The following is a 15,565-nucleotide window of genomic DNA, read 5'->3' as shown; positions in this document are numbered from 1 at the left end:
AGACCCACACATACACACCTCCATGGAGTGCCACAGCCTGGGACTTCCGTCTTCTCAAAATGGCCAGATCGGGGAGGCAGAGAAGAGCGTCGTCAGAGTGCCAGTCAACGGCAGAATCAAGCGCAAGGATAATTTGGGGAATGGGCTACAATGCAGTGGATGCCCCAATATAGGAGACGTTGGCTGGATTTTGGCCAATGTGAGTCTTCATGAGCTGCACCAACGGAAAGTTGGCGTCCCCCCTCCCAGACGTGGGAAACGTCTGGCGGGCTCCATGCATGAAGGCATTCTTCCTCACTTTTACTGACCTCCGCTCAGCCGTTCAGGGCCAGAAGGGAGGCCAGTGGCACGGGAGCATGGGACCCATGGTGCACAACAGGCAGAGGAACCAGGCTCCCTTTGCTCAGGGCCGTAGCAGGACCCCATCCTCCCTGACGTGCCCCTCCCGTGGCTTGTGCATGAAGGGCTGCTGTGGAGGCCGGTTCTCCCTACGAAGGAAAGCGGCCTCCTGGAACTGAAATTCCCCCTGTGAAGCTGGTCATCGGCTGGGCCAAAGAGCTTCCGGGCCTCACTTCCTGCTTATTCAGCTGTTGTTCCGAGGAAGTTTGCCGAAAGGAGGGGGGGTTTGCCATGAACTCCTATTGATTGACAGCCGTTCTTTTGCTGTAGAAGCTGGGTGGTCGCTCTGGCCAGAGTCAGCCCCTGGAGGTCAGCCCCAAACCTCACCCTTGGCAATGCTGAGCTAGCCCCGTCCTCCTCTCTGGCAGAGCCTCCTGGGCAGAGGCATTGGACTCTGCCAAGAGGAGGTTCACTTCTCCGCCAAGGACAGGCAGCTTGATTTCGGTTTTGGGGTGGTGGTGGTGGTACCTAAGTTGACTTTGGTCCCCTTGCTCTGAAGAACTGAAGGAAGAGATTGCAGCTGTCACCCCCCCACACACACACCCATGAAAGAGACCTTTGATCAATGTACCAAATGTGCTTTCATCACATACTAGATGTTCCCTGTTTATTTCAGTGCCCCGTAAGTTCCCTGATTAAATGACAGCAATGAAAACCCACACAGAGGCACAAGAGTCAACCTCAGCGTGGGAGAACAATACGCAGAACCTACAAGCTCCGGGTTTAATGTGTCACTCGCGGCGGGACATTTCTGGGACCCATTGATGAATACTGGGCACAGGCAGAGGAGGCGGCCTTTCCGTGCTACTGGGGTGGAGTGGGACACTCCTCCGCCAATGGGGCACGGCTGCTGACGGCGTTCTCTTTATTTAGGGGGCTATTAAAGAGATTCCCAAAGAGGCTCCGGATTTGAGCCACTTGATTCTTTGGATACCAACATCAACTGGAGAAGCTCCAAGAGGTCATCCAGTCCAACCTCTTCTGTCCTGCTGTTGGAGAATTCTTGGAGCTCTGGTTCCATCTAGAGGGCACTAGGTTGGGGAAGGTCAATTTAAACAACCCTCCAGTTCTCTTCCCAGCACGATCTACCTGCTGCCCAGAAGAGGAGCTGCACCCAAGAGCTGATGCGGCTTCCTGGGCCTGTCGCACCTGGATAACTGTAGAGCCAGCCAAGCCAGGTATTGTGCCGAAAAGCTGAGCGATGCCGACAGCCTCCATGGGGAAGCCCCCCCCCCCTCGATGCTTTTCATAATGAAGCTGAATCTGAGAGCAGTACCTCAGAAGCATAGCTGGAACCAGTATGGACCAGTCGGACATTTGTGGGGACGGAGAGAGGCAAACAGGAACTCTCTTAATTCTTGGTGGTCCAGCAGGACCAAGAGGTGACATCACCAGTAGCCAATCCTACGCCTCGAAGTCTATCCAGGGTTGCCATAGCAACAGATGTGCCCTTCCAAGTTCTGTTCTGCTGGATCCTCTCTTGTGCAAACTGGGGATGGGTCAGGAAGCAGAGAAGGGCGCAGGCTACACAGGCAAGAACCTGGAAGGTAGCCACAGGGAGCCCGGGGTTTTGCCTTGGCCGCAAAGAACCTGGGGGTGTAGCTTTTGCCCCCAGCCCTCCATTGCTGTCCCTGAGAAGGACAGCGAGTCCCGGTCCCTTCTGCACTCTCGCCAAGTCAAGGGCTTCGCTCTTCCCTTTCCAGAGTCTAGCGTGCCACACTCCCCTTTGTCAGCAAGCTGTTGTGGATTTCCACACGGCTTTTTCTGTGCCATGCTGTGCTTTCTGGGGCATCCTGCTGTTTTAAGAGAGGTGAGATGAGGCTTGGCGCCACACCTGCACTTCCAGGAGAGGGGAGTGTGTGTGCAGAACAAAGAGAGATGCTCCGTTGTGGAGGCAATGGCTCAGTGGACGTCTGACAGGCAGTTGTTCCAGATCCACACATGTCGTAGTTATTGCAGTTGAGACAGATGGAAAGTGGTTGTAGGAACAACGGACCCCGGAGCCGTTTTTGTCCTCAAGCGCCCCACGTTTTGTCGCTTGGATCCTGAAGACCCTAACGCTGTGATGCCGAACCTATGGCACGGGTGCCACAGGTGGCACATGGAGCCATTTGTTAGGTCACTTGAGGCATTGCCCTGTCAGCTCCAGCGCCCAGGCATGTGACTGGCCAGCTGACTTCGGCCTTCATTTTTGGCTGTTTTTCTCCCTTTGGAGGCTTCAGAGAAGTGGCCATGCGGGGGGGGGAGGGGTGTCACACGTAGAATTATGGGTGTGGGCACGCCCCCTGAACTCCCACTGCTTTTGGCACGCGATGGTGAAAAGATTCGCCGTCACTGCCCTACGGCACAGTTTGCACTGTAAGGTTTAAATTGGGCTGCTAGGAAGCCCTAAAGCACCTCTGCCAACCCCAGTGTCTGAGGGCATGTTGCCAGCCAGAGGGGCTGAGAATGATTTTGGCTTATCATGTTGTGCCCTCCAGCCAGTAGGCCCCTCCCCAACTCTCTTTTTTCTTCTTTTTTCTTTTGGAGTCTTGTTTCAGGGAAGGTGGGGATGGGCTGCTGAGCAGGCTAGACACGAAGCCAGTTCACTCAGAAGCAGTTTTGCAATGGCAGACGCAACCGTCTCCCTCGGCAAGCACTACTTCGGCCCAGGAGCCGTTTTCCCCCTCCTGGCTCCAGAGCTCCTGCTGACTCCTACAGAGCCTCGGAAGGATCCTCAAAGCTGGCGATGCCCTTGTTCTCTTAATTTCAAATGTCAATTTGCTCCTTTCAGCACACTCCATTATCTTTCGAATAACTTCCTTTTGTTTTGGTATTGTTTCACTTTTCCCAGTTTTTTTGCAAATACGATTCCAGCTGCTGTTAATACGTTTATAATAAAATATTTCTTTATTTGTATGTTTCTGGTATAATTCCCAATAACAAAAAAAATCTCTGGTTTAAGGTCTATGTGTTTGTGTTTTCATTTTCTCCAACCACATGTGATTCTTAGTCCAGCATCTTTTAGCTTCAATGCAGGTCCACCACATGTGGTAGTAAGAACCCGGTATCTGATGACATTTTTTATGTTGGTTTTTTTATGTTTATGTGTGTGTGTGTGTGTGTGTGTGTGTTGTATTTGTGCTGATAAATAAATAAAGGGAGACTAGTATAGATCTATTTCAAGCTATTTAGCTCTCATCAGCTAGCCATACCCTTACTGGGAATCGAACCTAGGCTGTATTACATATTAGGCAGAGGTATTAGCCACTAAGCCACAAGCTCTCCTCCTTTATCAGCTAAGCCAGGGAAATAAGTATGTATTTGTGTTACAACCCCTGGTATGCCCAAATATGTATATATATACAAATATATATAAAGCTGGCGATGCCATGGGGTGGCACTGCAGGCTACGGAGCAGACCCAGAGCCCCAGCTGCATTCCGGAAGGCTCCACGCAGAGCCTCCACCTTCCCAAAGGGCCACAGAGGGAGGTTCCACCCAGAAAACGAGTGCCCACAGAGAGAAAATGACAAAATGAACATGGCAATCTTGTGACATAACACACCCACACGGCCTTGGGTGTGTGCCATGCGGGACCTAAGAGGAAGGGCTTGTGCTACGGGGCCGTGATACTCATCTGTTTTTTTCGGATGACACTGCTGGATTCTGCAGGTGCCTCTTCGTTGCATCCGAGTTCCTCTTTCCAGGGGAAATTTGACCAACCGGGAGTTGCAACATCTCCTCCTTTTAACTTCGCTTTCTCCGCAGACGCGGAAAGACCTGGGCAGGCCTTCTGTCCTCGGGTGGGAACTTGAGAGGGGTCCAGCTGAGCAGACCCCTGCCTGGAGGTAGCCCAGGAAGAGGGTCCTGAGGGGCTTGGGGTCTCCCATCTCCCAGAAAAACTCCTTCCAGCCCGGGGACTCTCTTTTCTGGCTGAAATAGCACGATTTGGGGACCTTCCTCTGCCGGGGTGCGTGCGTGCGTGTCTCCCTTTCTCCTTGCGAGGAAGTGCAACTCAGCCTGGGGAGAAACACTCCGGGATCCGAGAAACCAGCCAACTCTTGGGGAAATTCCTGAACTTTCCCCACCAGCCAAAGCTTTGCAGCAAGAGTTCCTGTTCTGGGAATTAAAGTGGGGGAGGGGGGGGCACCGGCCCAAACCCTCTCTTCCCCTGTCTGGAGCCAGGCTTAGCCACAAAGACCCCTCCCTGGCTTGTCCTCTGGCCATCCCTCACCGACAGGAGGTTCGGAGGCTCAGCTACATTCTGGTGGAAAGGATGGCGGGCTGCTCAGCCCCTTTTAGGAGAGCTGTGGCCCAGGATGGGGGGGGGGGCGGCGGCTGGGAAGTGCCGGGGATTGGAAGTGCGCTGTTCACGGCAATCCCTTTGCTGCCCCAAATCCCTCTGGCTTTGGGGCAGCAGCAAGCGGGGCTGAGCTTTGTCTGCAAAGGATCCCCCTGGCAGGGCAATAGGAGCAAAGCTGCGCCTGTTGCATCAGTTGATAAGGTCACACACACACACACACACACACACACACACACACACCCTTCTCCTGCAGAGATAGAATTCCAGGAATCAAGCCCACCAACACAGTGGGGTGGAGAGGAGCAAGTGGGCGCAATCCTCAGGATAAGAGGGAAATCTAAATTCACACACATTGCCCAAAGTTATTGTGGTTTCCAATCCTGGTTTAGTCCTGTATTTGAACGGCACCACCTGGCTAAGCCACACGTTGCCGCTAGCTGACTTTACCGCCAGAGCTGTCTGAAGACGAGTGTGTCCAGGAAGGAAGTGGTTAAAGTATGTTTGCCTAACGCGGCTTCTTCAGTTCTCTGGGAGGCGCCATACAAACGCCCACCAAGCTGTGATCTTCTAGCAGAGCCTCCTCAGGTGAGGCAGAAGGGCCACCTGGAGCCGAGAAGAAAATCCATCCATTCCTCTCTAACAGGCAAGGCTCCTGGCGTGCAGACCTCAGCGTTCTGGCCGAGGCTGCCCAAGAATGAAGCAAACTCCTGGTCCTGACAAAACAAACCCTTTTATTAATTTCCTATGAATTCCTTCACATCCAGCAAAGCCTTTCAAGGGAGGATTTACAGTCACAGACCTTCTCTGGCTTGGAGAGCTGCCAGGCCGATATCTGCAATCTTGGCAAGGAGTCTCGGAGAATCATGAATCAATTAAGCGAACTAATTGTCTCCTGCAAACTCCACTCCCCTTACGCCCCTCTTTTATTTCCTCTGGGAGGGGCTATTTATCATCTATCTGTGGCCTTCCTCCCAAGTCGACCCCTGTTCTTTAGCTGTTCCCTTTGTCTGGACACTCTGCACATGCGCACACTGGGAACAGGCTCCAGCTGTTCTTCTGCCCCACTGATGTCTGACTCCGAAGGCAGCTGATAACTGTCAGACGGCCCTGGCCCCCTCTCTGCCTCCAACACAGAGCCCTCATCAGAGCCTTCCACAGACTCCAGGACTGGCCCATGTTCCTCCCCAACCTCCTCACTGTCTGAGTCTACTGCCAGCTCTTCTGGCCGCTGGCGGGCCACAACACTAAGCTCCCGACCAGATGAGCTGCCATGCAGGGCTGGATCATCTCCAGAACCTCTGTTCTAATCAGGTGGGGAAGGGTCTTCCAAATGGAATCGATGCAATACTGGAAATTATTTAAGTGCAGGAAACGACTGGACTGGGTCCAGCTCTCCAGGAGCCCTCGGTGGACTTGCTGTTTGATTCCTGGGGCCAGTCCTCAGGCAGTTGGCAAGCTTTCCTGGAGTATTCGTGGGAAGGGCCCACATTGGCCCTTGGGAAAACACCAAACTTCCAAGCAGAGCCAGGAAGGGGCCACAGGCTCACACTCTGCAGCACACAACAGGCGGGGGGGGGGAGGAGAGAGAGAGGGAGGGAGGGAGGGAGGGAGAGAGAGAGGGAGAGAGGGAGAGAGGGAGAGAGAGAGAGGAAAAGACAAGCCAGACGTCCTTGGTAACAAAATTTATTGTCATGATTGAAGACAAGATTTATAAACGTACTCTAGCAACTTGTTGATAAAATAGCAAGTATCCCAACTTTGTAGTTTATTGTCATTTGGAACAGAATGGGAAACTAGGAAAGGGTTATGATGTCCGTGACATTTGGACCTTCCGCGCCACGGCAGCAGCGGGAGGTCCAGAAGGTCCAACCGTGTGCCCAACACCGCCGGGGAGACCCGCATCCAAGATGAAAAGAAGAAGAGAGCAGTGGAAAGCAGTGCACAAAGCCCACAAAACACCCACCACGGTTGAGGTCTCTGAGGAAGAGAGCAGCTTCTCCTCTGGCCGCACCCAAAGAGGAGCTCAGCGCACCAGTAGGCTGTGCTTGGGCCCATCCACCCTTTCCAGCTTCTCAAAGTGTTTCCGGGCATTTCGGATGTTGATCAGCGTTGCTGCAGAAGCTGGAAGGGAAGAGGACCGATTGAGACCATCAGCGTGACCGGGTGGGCTCTTGGGAGAAGTGCGGTGGAGAGGCAGGAAGGGCATGCTCCAATCCGGCACAGCAAACAAACATTCCCTGGATTGTGACTGCCACAGGGAACTCCCCCCCACCAAAGGTCAGGCTGAGCAATACAATACAATAGCAGAGTTGGAAGGGACCTTGGAGGTCTTCTAGTCCAACCCCCTGCCTAGGCAGGAAGCCCTATACCGTTCCAGGCAAATGGCTATCCAACATCTTCTTAAAGACTTCCAGTGTTGGGGCATTCACAACTTCTGGAGTTAACTGCTCCACTGATTAATTGTTCTGACTGTCAGGAAATTTCTCCTTAGTTCTAAGTTGCTTCCCTCCTTGATTAGTTTCCACCCGTTGCTTCTCGTCCTGCCCTAAGGTGCTTTGGAGAATAGCTTGACTCCCTCTTCTTTGGGGCAGCCCCTGAGATATTGGAAGACTGCTATCATGTCCCCCCTAGTCCTTCTTTTCATTAAACTAGACTTACCCAGTTCCTGCAACCGTTCTTCCTATGTTTTAGCCTCCAGTCCCCTAATCATCAAGCAGGAAGAGCCCTGCTCTCCAACTTACGTATGGAAGGGTCCGACATGACGACCATCACGTAGGTGTTTGATGTGAAGATGTCAATGAAATCAGCAAAGTTGGAATTCCTCACTTCCATGCTCTGGAAAGATGCAGCCAACTTACTGAAGGGGGGTGGGGGGGGAGAGGAGAGAGAATGTTAATTGTTCTATCCTAAACAGGCTGCTTACTCTTCAGGCCTCCCTCCCCGCACTGCTCTGATGACCCAGAGGCCTTTGCTCGTCCATGAACTCAGTCTCACTCCAGTGAAATCTGCCAGTCAAGAACAGCGGACATGAAATGGCCTAGAGGAGCTCCAGGACCCCCATGGGGTCAATGAGAACGGCAATGGACATCGGTGGTAAAAGCACAAGTAATGGATCTGGGCCCTCCAGAAGGCAGCCTCTCTCTTGCCTGCCTAATCCTGGGGAGTAACACTCTGCTTTCTCTACGCAGAAACGACTCCCGCCCAGCCTGGCAGATCTAGAGGAAGCTGTCGTGATCCCCCTGCCAAGGCCAGCATCTGGGGGCAACCAAGGCCCCCTCCGGGAAGCCGCCCGAGCCCTGTGCTCTCACCTGCAGCTCAGCTTGAACTGCTTAATGATGTTGCTGATTTTCTCAAACCGGTGAATGTCCCGCTGCTCTTTGCACTGGTAGTGCGAAATGACCTGCAAGAGGAAGCACAAAAGCATCAGGCCGGCTTCGGGCCAAGCCAGAATTCAGCCGAGGACCAAACTCCCAGCCACGAGAAAGATGAAGCATCTGAAGCATGCTGGGCCTTCAGCCGCCCCCCACACCCAAGGGCATTCCCCAGATGCAATCCATACGCACCCACCGTCAGGGCAGAGCCACTGAGAAGAAAAGGGTGGGTGGGTGGATTCCTCACAAAAGCCCAGATGGCAGAGCTTTGCCACCCAGTAGAGCTGCGCCCCGGGGTTCTCCAAGTGGCCACAGAGAACCAGAGTTCAAGCTATGCCCAACACAAGACTCTCCATTTACAGGACAAACAGAATGGACGGAGGCCTATTCTCACAAGGGTACATCCTGACTTCCCCTTTTGGAAATTAGAGCAAGGCATGTGGGAGGCTTGGGGGACCCCTAGCATGTGGCCATAGTGGGCTCCATCCCTGGAGACTAGTCCATCTTCTTGCTCACCAAAAACGTGGCTCTTTCAAACAGAAGAACTTCATCAGCTTCAATGATCTGAGCAAAATTCCTGAGGTTCGTTTCCAGCTGTTGGACATTGGGAATAAGCTGGTAGACTATGCTGGACCATGCCTGCCAAAGAGGGAGCAGAGAAGGCAGCTGAACTCTTGGCCATCCTGAGATGGACCCAAAGTGAAGGGGGCAGCAGGACCCTCCTCTCGGCAGTCAGCAAATGGAGGAAAGCACCCTTTAGAGGGAGGGACTCGCCCCCAGACAAAACAGCCCAATTTGCATCCCTGCTACGCCACCGCCCAGAGGGATTTGAGAAGCTATGGACAGGGCAGAAGTGGGAGCTGCTGTAAAACTTCCACCTACTGCTCATAAACTGAAGACTCCATTTTTTAGGGCCTATAGCTAAGCAAGGATCTGAACCCAGGGCTTCCTCCGGCTCGTGGCTTATAACCCGGTGCCAGTTAGCGACCATGGTGGCACAGCAGCACAAACCTTGTACAGAGTCTCATCCCAGATGGATGTTCGGAAGCAAGAGCATTCCAAAGGGCGGGACAACCGCTTTAAATCCTCTTCCCGTTCCTTGAAAATCTAGCAAAAGCAAACGAAAGGAGAGAAATTTCCCTAATCAATACAAGCCTCACCCAGGAAGCCGAGAGAGAGAAAGAGAGAGGTCCACAGTCATCTCAGCAAGGCCAGCACTGCTGGGAAAAGGGGACAAGCTGCAAAGGCCTCAGCAAGAAATCTACGAAGAAAAAGGGGGGAAAATCCCCAGAGCTGATACAAAATGGGGTCCCGCCTATTCGCCCACAGCTGCCTGCCAGGCTCGGGCGGTCGTGTCATCTGCAGACCCCCCTCGGATGTTGGTAGAGGCGGCAGACGTTTTGGCAAGGTCTGCTGCGAAAGGGAAACGGAAAAGCAGCCGTTTCTGAAAGAGGGAAGCTGAGATGCTTTAGCAGCTGGAACGGCACTAAGCCCACCAGGTGCAGCAGGGCAGACCCAGAGCAAAAGCCAGGAGGTGTGTGTGTGTGTGTGGCCTTGTTACCTCCCAAGGGCTACAGTTCCTGCCCTCTGACCGAAAGCGAAGCCTCCCTGTAGTGTCTGGAGGCTGACCCTCACCAGGTCGCGCTGGTCCTCCTGTACTAAATCCATTTTGTGGACAAGGCAGAAAATCTTGGCGTCAGGAGAATTCTGCAGAATGGCCTCCAGGCAGGACTGATAGTAGTGCATGTCTTTCTCCAGCTCTCTGCTCTCCACATCGAAGACGTAAATAAGGACCTCCACGTTGCGGAAGATGTTGTCGCGCTGACTAGTGAAGTAGTTCTCCATGAAGGTGTCCTGGCTGGAAGGAGAAGAGTCCCCCCACCACCCCTCAACAGCCAGAAAAGGGAAGAGAGGAGCGCTCAGCTGGGGACAGGCTCCTGGGAGGGGAGGGGGATTCCTTTCCCATTTCCAGAGAAGAGGGCTGCTTCTGCTGTGATCTCCCAACCGAGGGTCCCGGGGGAGACCCCTGCTGAACTCCTTGGAGTCCTTAATTGGGCTCTCGCCACCCCCTCCTCCTGGAAGTAGCAAAAGGGTAGGCAAAATAATTACCCGCCACAGTCCCACAGGTTTAATACCAGGTTGCCCAGGAACCGAACATGCGAATGCTCGACGTCAACTGGGGAAAAAAAGGAGGAGAGAAATGAATGACGGGGAAAGGATGCCCAGCAGCGTCAGAAGGGAACTTGGGGGCACAGCAGAGAAAAGGGGGTTTGCTTAATCATGGTCTGTGGAAGGAGCCGCCCAGAGCCCCCTTCCCCCAGGAAGCCAACAGGCGCGGGGCTGTCACGGGTCAGGGTGGGTGGGAAGGCCGCCCTCCCCTTCTCCAGCAGCCCCCCCACCCCCCCCACCCCCGCCTTACTTGTGGCCCCCAGGCGCCGCGTGTCGCGCGCGATGTAGTTGGCGAAGATGATGGAGCGCATGCTGGTCTTGCCGGAGCCGCTTTTCCCCATCAGCAGCACCTGGGCGGCGGGAGAAGAGCCGACGTTGCCGCTGCGGAGACGTTGCCCCCCCCCCCGGCCCTCCCCAGCCGCCCCCGGCCCTCCCCAGCCGCCCCCGGCCCTCCCCAGCCGCCTTACCTTCTTCTTCATGGCTGCTGCGTTCGGCATCCCACGCCTGCAAAGACACGCGCGGCGTCAGCGGGCGACCAGGGCCCGGCAGCCCCGCTTGGCTCTCGGCCTGTCTCGCTTGCCGCCGCCGCCCCCCCCCCCGCCCAACGCCTGCACGGAACCGCGGGCGGCAGGGCGACCCCACCTGAGCTCCGGAGTAGCCCTGCGGCCGAGGGGCGCGGGGGCAGCAGCCGCTCCGCGTCGTCGTCCTGCTCCTCCTCCTAGGCCTCACAGCCCCAGCCTCGCGTAGGTCGCTCCCCGCCGGCCTCGCCCGCCTCCGGACAGCCCAACCCACCGCGGCACCTCGGGAAAGTCACGTGAGACGCGCCGCCGCGCCGGAGACTCCGCCTTCCTTCTGTCAGGTGACGCGACGCGACGCGTCGATCACCGAGGCAGCAGCGCCTAGAGCGACCCACTCTGCGAAGCCGCGGGAGCCATGTGTCTTGAGGGCGCCGCGCTCTCCGGAGCTCTGCAAGGGAAAGGCGGCTGGGCGCGATGAGAGTGGAGGCGAAGTTGCTGGAGGGGGGCGGGCGGATCGGTGCTCTGACCCTGCGCTCCGCAGGCGGCGCTATAGATACGCTGCCCCTGCCGAAGGAGGCTTCGGTGAGGGCGGAACTCCCCAGTCCGCGACAGATGAGGCGATCTGGCACAGCTTCGCTTACCGCTTCCCATATGGTCTAGCGGTTAGGATTCCTGGTTTTCACCCAGGCGGCCCGGGTTCGACTCCCGGTATGGGAAGGCGCTACTTTTTTTTTTTTTTGCCTGCCCCCTCGGAAGCCCGGGCACGGAGCCAGGTCCCAAGCGCTCCGCCTCACCAGGGTCTAGCCTCTTGGCCGGCAGGGGAGCCGTGGGGATCAGCTGCCCGGAGGCAATGCCCCTTTCGGCGATTGGTGGGGCCGGTTCCGCTGGGCGGGGCCTGGGGAAGAAAACTCACCTGCGGCGCTGCCCGGGGCAGAGGGGCGATGGAGGCGACTGCGGAGGGGAGAGGTGGGCTGCTGCTGCTGGTGGTGGTGGTGGCTGCTGGCTTTGCTCCCATTTCTCTGTCCCCCCGGCGGAGGGGGGTTTCTTAGGGACGTTGGCGGACGCTCCGCTGGCCCTCCTGGAGGGAAGCGCCGCATGGGCCGGCAAAGGGAAGGGTCGAGACCCCCAGCTTCTTCCCTAAGGGGGCGAGGAGGGGGGGTCCTGGGCGGACTGAGCGCCCTGACACTTGCCGCTTCCTCCTCGGCAGAGCTGGCGACCGACTCCCTGGAGGGCTTCTTGCTGGACTTCGAGCAGGCGGTGCGGGACTTCGACCAGAGGGGCTCTGGTGGGCACGGGCCGCCCCGGGAGGCTTTGGAGACGGGGCTCCGGGGCAGCCTCTACGACAGCGGCATCGACGACTCGGGAAGTAAGCGCCCGTTTCTTCCTTCCAGGGGGGAAACGGAGGGGGCAATCCTCTCGCTTCGGCTCCCCTCCGCTTTTGGGGGGCAGCGCCTGGGAGGGGGAAAGACCCTCGCCCGCCTTCCTGCCTAGCTGCACGACCCTCCCCTCTTTCTTCACAAGTTGCTTCTCTCTGAAGTCAGCAGCCACCAGAGAGGCCAATAAATGATTAGATGGGGGGGGGGGAGTCGCCAAGAGCCGCCAACTGAGCCAACGGTTCCCTTTGCTCTCCCTGCAGGCAAAAGCATCTCTCCCAGTAGCAGCCTGGACAGCAGCCAGGAGGACCTCAGGGCTGCGGTGGCTTCTTCCCACACTCCTTGCTCCACAGGTACAACTTGGGAATCCAAGGGAGAGGATGTGGGCAAACTCAGGGGAGCTGCAAAGTGGAGCTGTGTTTCCATTTGTGGGCCAGAGACAACAATCTGGGGCTCTCTTATTGTCCTTGGAGGGGCCAAGCCCCCCAAATGGAGTCAAAACAGACCCCCCCTCTGGGCCCATTTGACTCCTTGGGATGGTTCTTTCTCCCTCCCTCCCCCTCCCTCCCTCTTTCCTAATTCTCCAGTTCCACCAGCCTGTGTGGACATTTATGACTAGGAGAGAATAAAGCACATCATGACGATATTTCATTTGACCCTTTTTTGTTTTGGTATTGCTGACATCCAATTAGTCCAATCTTTTATTTGCTCTGACCTCTGGTACAGTCAAGATTTGTTAGGCTGAGGAAACTGACATGTTGACCCGTCTTATCTTGTAGCTAAGCTCGGAGACACCCGCGAACTGGAAGCCTTCATCGCAGACCTGGACCAAATCCTGAAGGGTAGGTGTGCATATCTACCCCCCCCCTCCCTCATAGGAAGCCCAAAGGATCCTCTGGTGAGCCAGGTTTCTGCCTTTGTCGGGGCGGGGGCTTCTGGAGAGCCCCTTGGGACACAAATGGTGCATTTGTAGGGTCTCTGGGCTTTAAGAGAGGTGCTTTGGTCAGTTCCCGCTGAGGTTGGTGACTAGAAGGTGATGTGTATCCTGGGTCTCTAAGTCTCTGACTGATACAGAGGAGGCTGGGAAGGGCCCAAGACAGAAGGTCTTAAGGGTTCTTCATTTTAGCCTGGTTATTCCTTTCTTGTAGAAATGTGAGCGGAAGATGAAAATCTCGGCCTGCTGACGTCTTGCTGAATGGACCCAGCCTTTTTTTCTTCCTGGGAGAAGCCCCCCACCAAAATTGCCCACGCATCAGCCATGGCTGCCCTCAAAGCCAGCCTACTTCGCAACTGGTCTAGAAGTCAAAGCAGAAATCCAGTAAGGCTGGATCCCAAAGGTGTTCTGCCATTGGATTTATTTTTGAAACTCCGCCTTGAGGAGAAAGCGGGATTACTTTTTGAAAGGCATGTACTTCTCAAAGAGACTTTCTCCTCGCCTTTTGCTTCCTTGTGACCATTTGCGTGGAGGGAGCCCCAAAGAGACTTCTTGGGAGTTGAAGCCCTGCTCTGTTCCCTCTGCCTGGGTGAGCTCTGCTGCAGAGGAATGACCTGTGCAGGGCAGGCAAGTACAGCCACCCTCTGGCTAGGGAGAGTGGGGCTCCCAGCTTCTTGTGGGGGGCTTGATATGGAGGGGAAAACCTGGGTAGGGTTTTCCCTCCGGCTGCTGGACTGCTGAGGTTGACCTCCAAGTTCACAGGGGGCTCTGGTTAGAGGGGCTGCATCTCTTTCTCCATGGAATCCCTGAAAGGCCACAGACAGAAGTGGGGAGGGGCTGGTCTTTCTCCCAGGTGGTGGGGGAGGGAACGGTGGGAAGTGGGGGAGAGTGTTGGCAGTTTGGAGTTGTTGAGTTGTGCCAAGGTTGGGATTTTATTGATTCTGGTTTTTATTTTTTTATTTTATTTTTTGTATAATTACTATTCTATGGTTGTAAGCCTCCCACGGTTCTTGTTTTCAGATGGATAGCTGTATTTTAAATATTTTAAATAAATGTAAATAAAATGCTGTTGTCCTTGTGGGTTTTGCGGTAGAAGGGTTCATAGCTGACCACCTTAGGCAATGAAATAAATGCAAAATAAGCATGTCTCTAAAGGTTTGTAGGCTGGAATAAAAGGAACCCCTTATTCATTTCTCTTTACGCTCAATGCTGAGAGAGAGAGCGAGCGAGAGAGAGAGAGAGAGCTTTAAACCGTGCTCGGCTGCAGAGCTGCGAGGTAGCCCGAGACGCCACGGTAGCGCGTGGGGAGGACAGGGAAGGGAGCTGCGCGGCTCGGAGCGCATCTCTCTTGCGGCGAGCCACTTCCTCAGCCCACGGGCGGCGCCAAGCAGCGCCGGCTTTCCGGGCGCCCCTCTCATGCTCGTGGCACGGGGAGCAGAGCGCTCGCATCCTGCTCAAGACCGAGCGTGGGGCGGACGGGTGGTTTCCGGGACTGTCCTATTTCAGAAAGCGGGAGGGAGAGGCGCCCCCCCCCCGGCTGCTCGGCCACAAGGAAGAAGGTGGTCGCGGTTTCACCCTGGCTTCAGCCTCCAGAGACGGCGGCTTAGAATCGGTTTGCAGTTGGGCTTCAGCGGAAGAAAGGGGCAACTGCTCGGAGCATCGCCTCTCCATCCCTTCGGAAGTTCTGGCATGGAGCCTGCAAGCGCCCAACCCCACCCGCCCCAGGGGCTGCGCTGAGCCCCGGCCGAAGGGAAAAGGCCACGGCTGGCGCTTGTAGCCTCCTGGCAAAGAATCCGCTCCTCTCGGAAGTCCGGGCCGCGGAGTTCTCCTGCTGGGACCTGGGAAGGAGGGAGCGCCCCCCCCAAAAAATCCCTTTCTGCTGGGGGAGGGAAGTCCCTGGTCAGCCCCCACAGCCCGGCTAGCCCCACAGAGACCTCGGGGTCCCAGCAAAGATTAGATTTTAAAACAAAAACAAATCAGGAATAGTCCAGGTGTTTTTAAAATGTGCTGTGTTCAAACTGACAGGGCTACCTTCAAAGGCAGAAAACAAAGTGGCTAGTCCCTGCCTAATGCTAAAGCATGGCTGCAGAAGAAACCCCCCAGTGACTGATTAATAGAAACCCTGAGCCCCAAAACATGGTTTCTAAACCACCACACTGGCAGCCCCCTCTGTTGGCAAGCAGGTCTCAGCCTTGGCCCAGTGAAATTCAGAATGTTTTACTACCGGTTCTGTGGCCGTGGCTTGGTGGCCTTGGCAGGGGAAGGATACTGCAAAATCCCCATTCCCTCCCCACTCTGGGGCCAGCCAGAGGTGAGATTTGCCGGTTCTCTGAACTACTCAACATTTCCGCTGCCGGTTCTCCAGAACCTGTCAGAACCTGCTGAATTTCACCCATGCTTGGACCCAGTGGGTTGCCATCCAGATGGAGTGGACGCTCAGGACAGGAGATCCTGTCTGTCTGTCTGATTCTCCCTGGGCTGGCCTGGTGCTGCCTCCTCCAGATCACAAAGCAGTTG

The 15,565-nt window shown here is 55.6% G+C and overlaps 2 protein-coding genes across 3 annotated transcripts; one reads left to right on the top strand and one right to left on the bottom strand.

The window, feature by feature from the left end:
• Positions 1 to 6,350: 6,350 nt before the first annotated feature.
• LOC309397869 (ras-related GTP-binding protein A) lies at positions 6,351 to 11,034 on the bottom strand. Its single transcript, XM_081964274.1, has 10 exons — positions 10,866 to 11,034; positions 10,691 to 10,727; positions 10,474 to 10,573; positions 10,164 to 10,230; positions 9,690 to 9,912; positions 9,066 to 9,161; positions 8,571 to 8,693; positions 7,992 to 8,083; positions 7,425 to 7,540; positions 6,351 to 6,804 (listed from the first exon to the last, which is right to left on the bottom strand). Exons 2-10 carry the CDS (start codon positions 10,718 to 10,720, stop codon positions 6,707 to 6,709), a joined length of 945 nt encoding a protein of 314 aa, XP_081820400.1. The 5' UTR covers positions 10,721 to 10,727; positions 10,866 to 11,034; the 3' UTR covers positions 6,351 to 6,706.
• A 431-nt stretch (positions 11,035 to 11,465) lies between these two features.
• Positions 11,466 to 14,194, top strand: LOC309397885 (uncharacterized protein). 2 transcript variants are annotated; one of them, XM_081964302.1, is made up of 6 exons: positions 11,470 to 11,707; positions 11,949 to 12,107; positions 12,378 to 12,467; positions 12,894 to 12,956; positions 13,263 to 13,904; positions 13,938 to 14,194. In XM_081964302.1, the coding sequence occupies exons 1-5, from the start codon at positions 11,683 to 11,685 to the stop codon at positions 13,268 to 13,270; spliced, it is 345 nt and encodes a 114-aa protein (XP_081820428.1). In that variant the 5' UTR covers positions 11,470 to 11,682; the 3' UTR covers positions 13,271 to 13,904; positions 13,938 to 14,194. The 2 variants fall into 2 exon arrangements, with proteins under 2 accessions (XP_081820427.1, XP_081820428.1); XM_081964301.1 differs by lacking the exons at positions 13,263 to 13,904; positions 13,938 to 14,194 and having other exon boundaries at positions 11,466 to 11,707; positions 12,894 to 13,214.
• The last annotated feature ends 1,371 nt before the right edge of the window (positions 14,195 to 15,565 follow it).

The sequence above is a fragment of the Natrix helvetica genome, assembly GCF_964273705.1.
Source record: "Natrix helvetica genome assembly, chromosome: 11".
Classification (NCBI taxonomy): domain Eukaryota; kingdom Metazoa; phylum Chordata; class Lepidosauria; order Squamata; family Natricidae; genus Natrix; species Natrix helvetica.
The sequence above is the reverse complement of the archived record's forward strand: the minus strand, read 5'-3'. Positions and strand labels throughout refer to the sequence as shown.

Bases quoted from the DNA above. Each gene is read 5' to 3' on its own strand.
- LOC309397869 (XM_081964274.1), bottom strand. From the start codon at position 10,720: ATGCCGAACGCAGCAGCCATGAAGAAGAAG. The intron at 8,694-9,065 runs GTTTGTGCTGCT...CCTCTTTGGCAG, and splicing joins GGGATGAGACTCTGTACAAG to GCATGGTCCAGCATAGTCTA. The intron at 6,805-7,424 runs GTAAGTTGGAGA...CTTCCCTTCCAG, and splicing joins CATGTCGGACCCTTCCATAC to CTTCTGCAGCAACGCTGATC.
- LOC309397885 (XM_081964301.1), top strand. From the start codon at position 11,683: ATGGAGGCGACTGCGGAGGGGAGAG. The intron at 12,108-12,377 runs GTAAGCGCCCGT...CTCTCCCTGCAG, and splicing joins CGGCATCGACGACTCGGGAA to GCAAAAGCATCTCTCCCAGT. The intron at 12,468-12,893 runs GTACAACTTGGG...CTTATCTTGTAG, and splicing joins CCACACTCCTTGCTCCACAG to CTAAGCTCGGAGACACCCGC.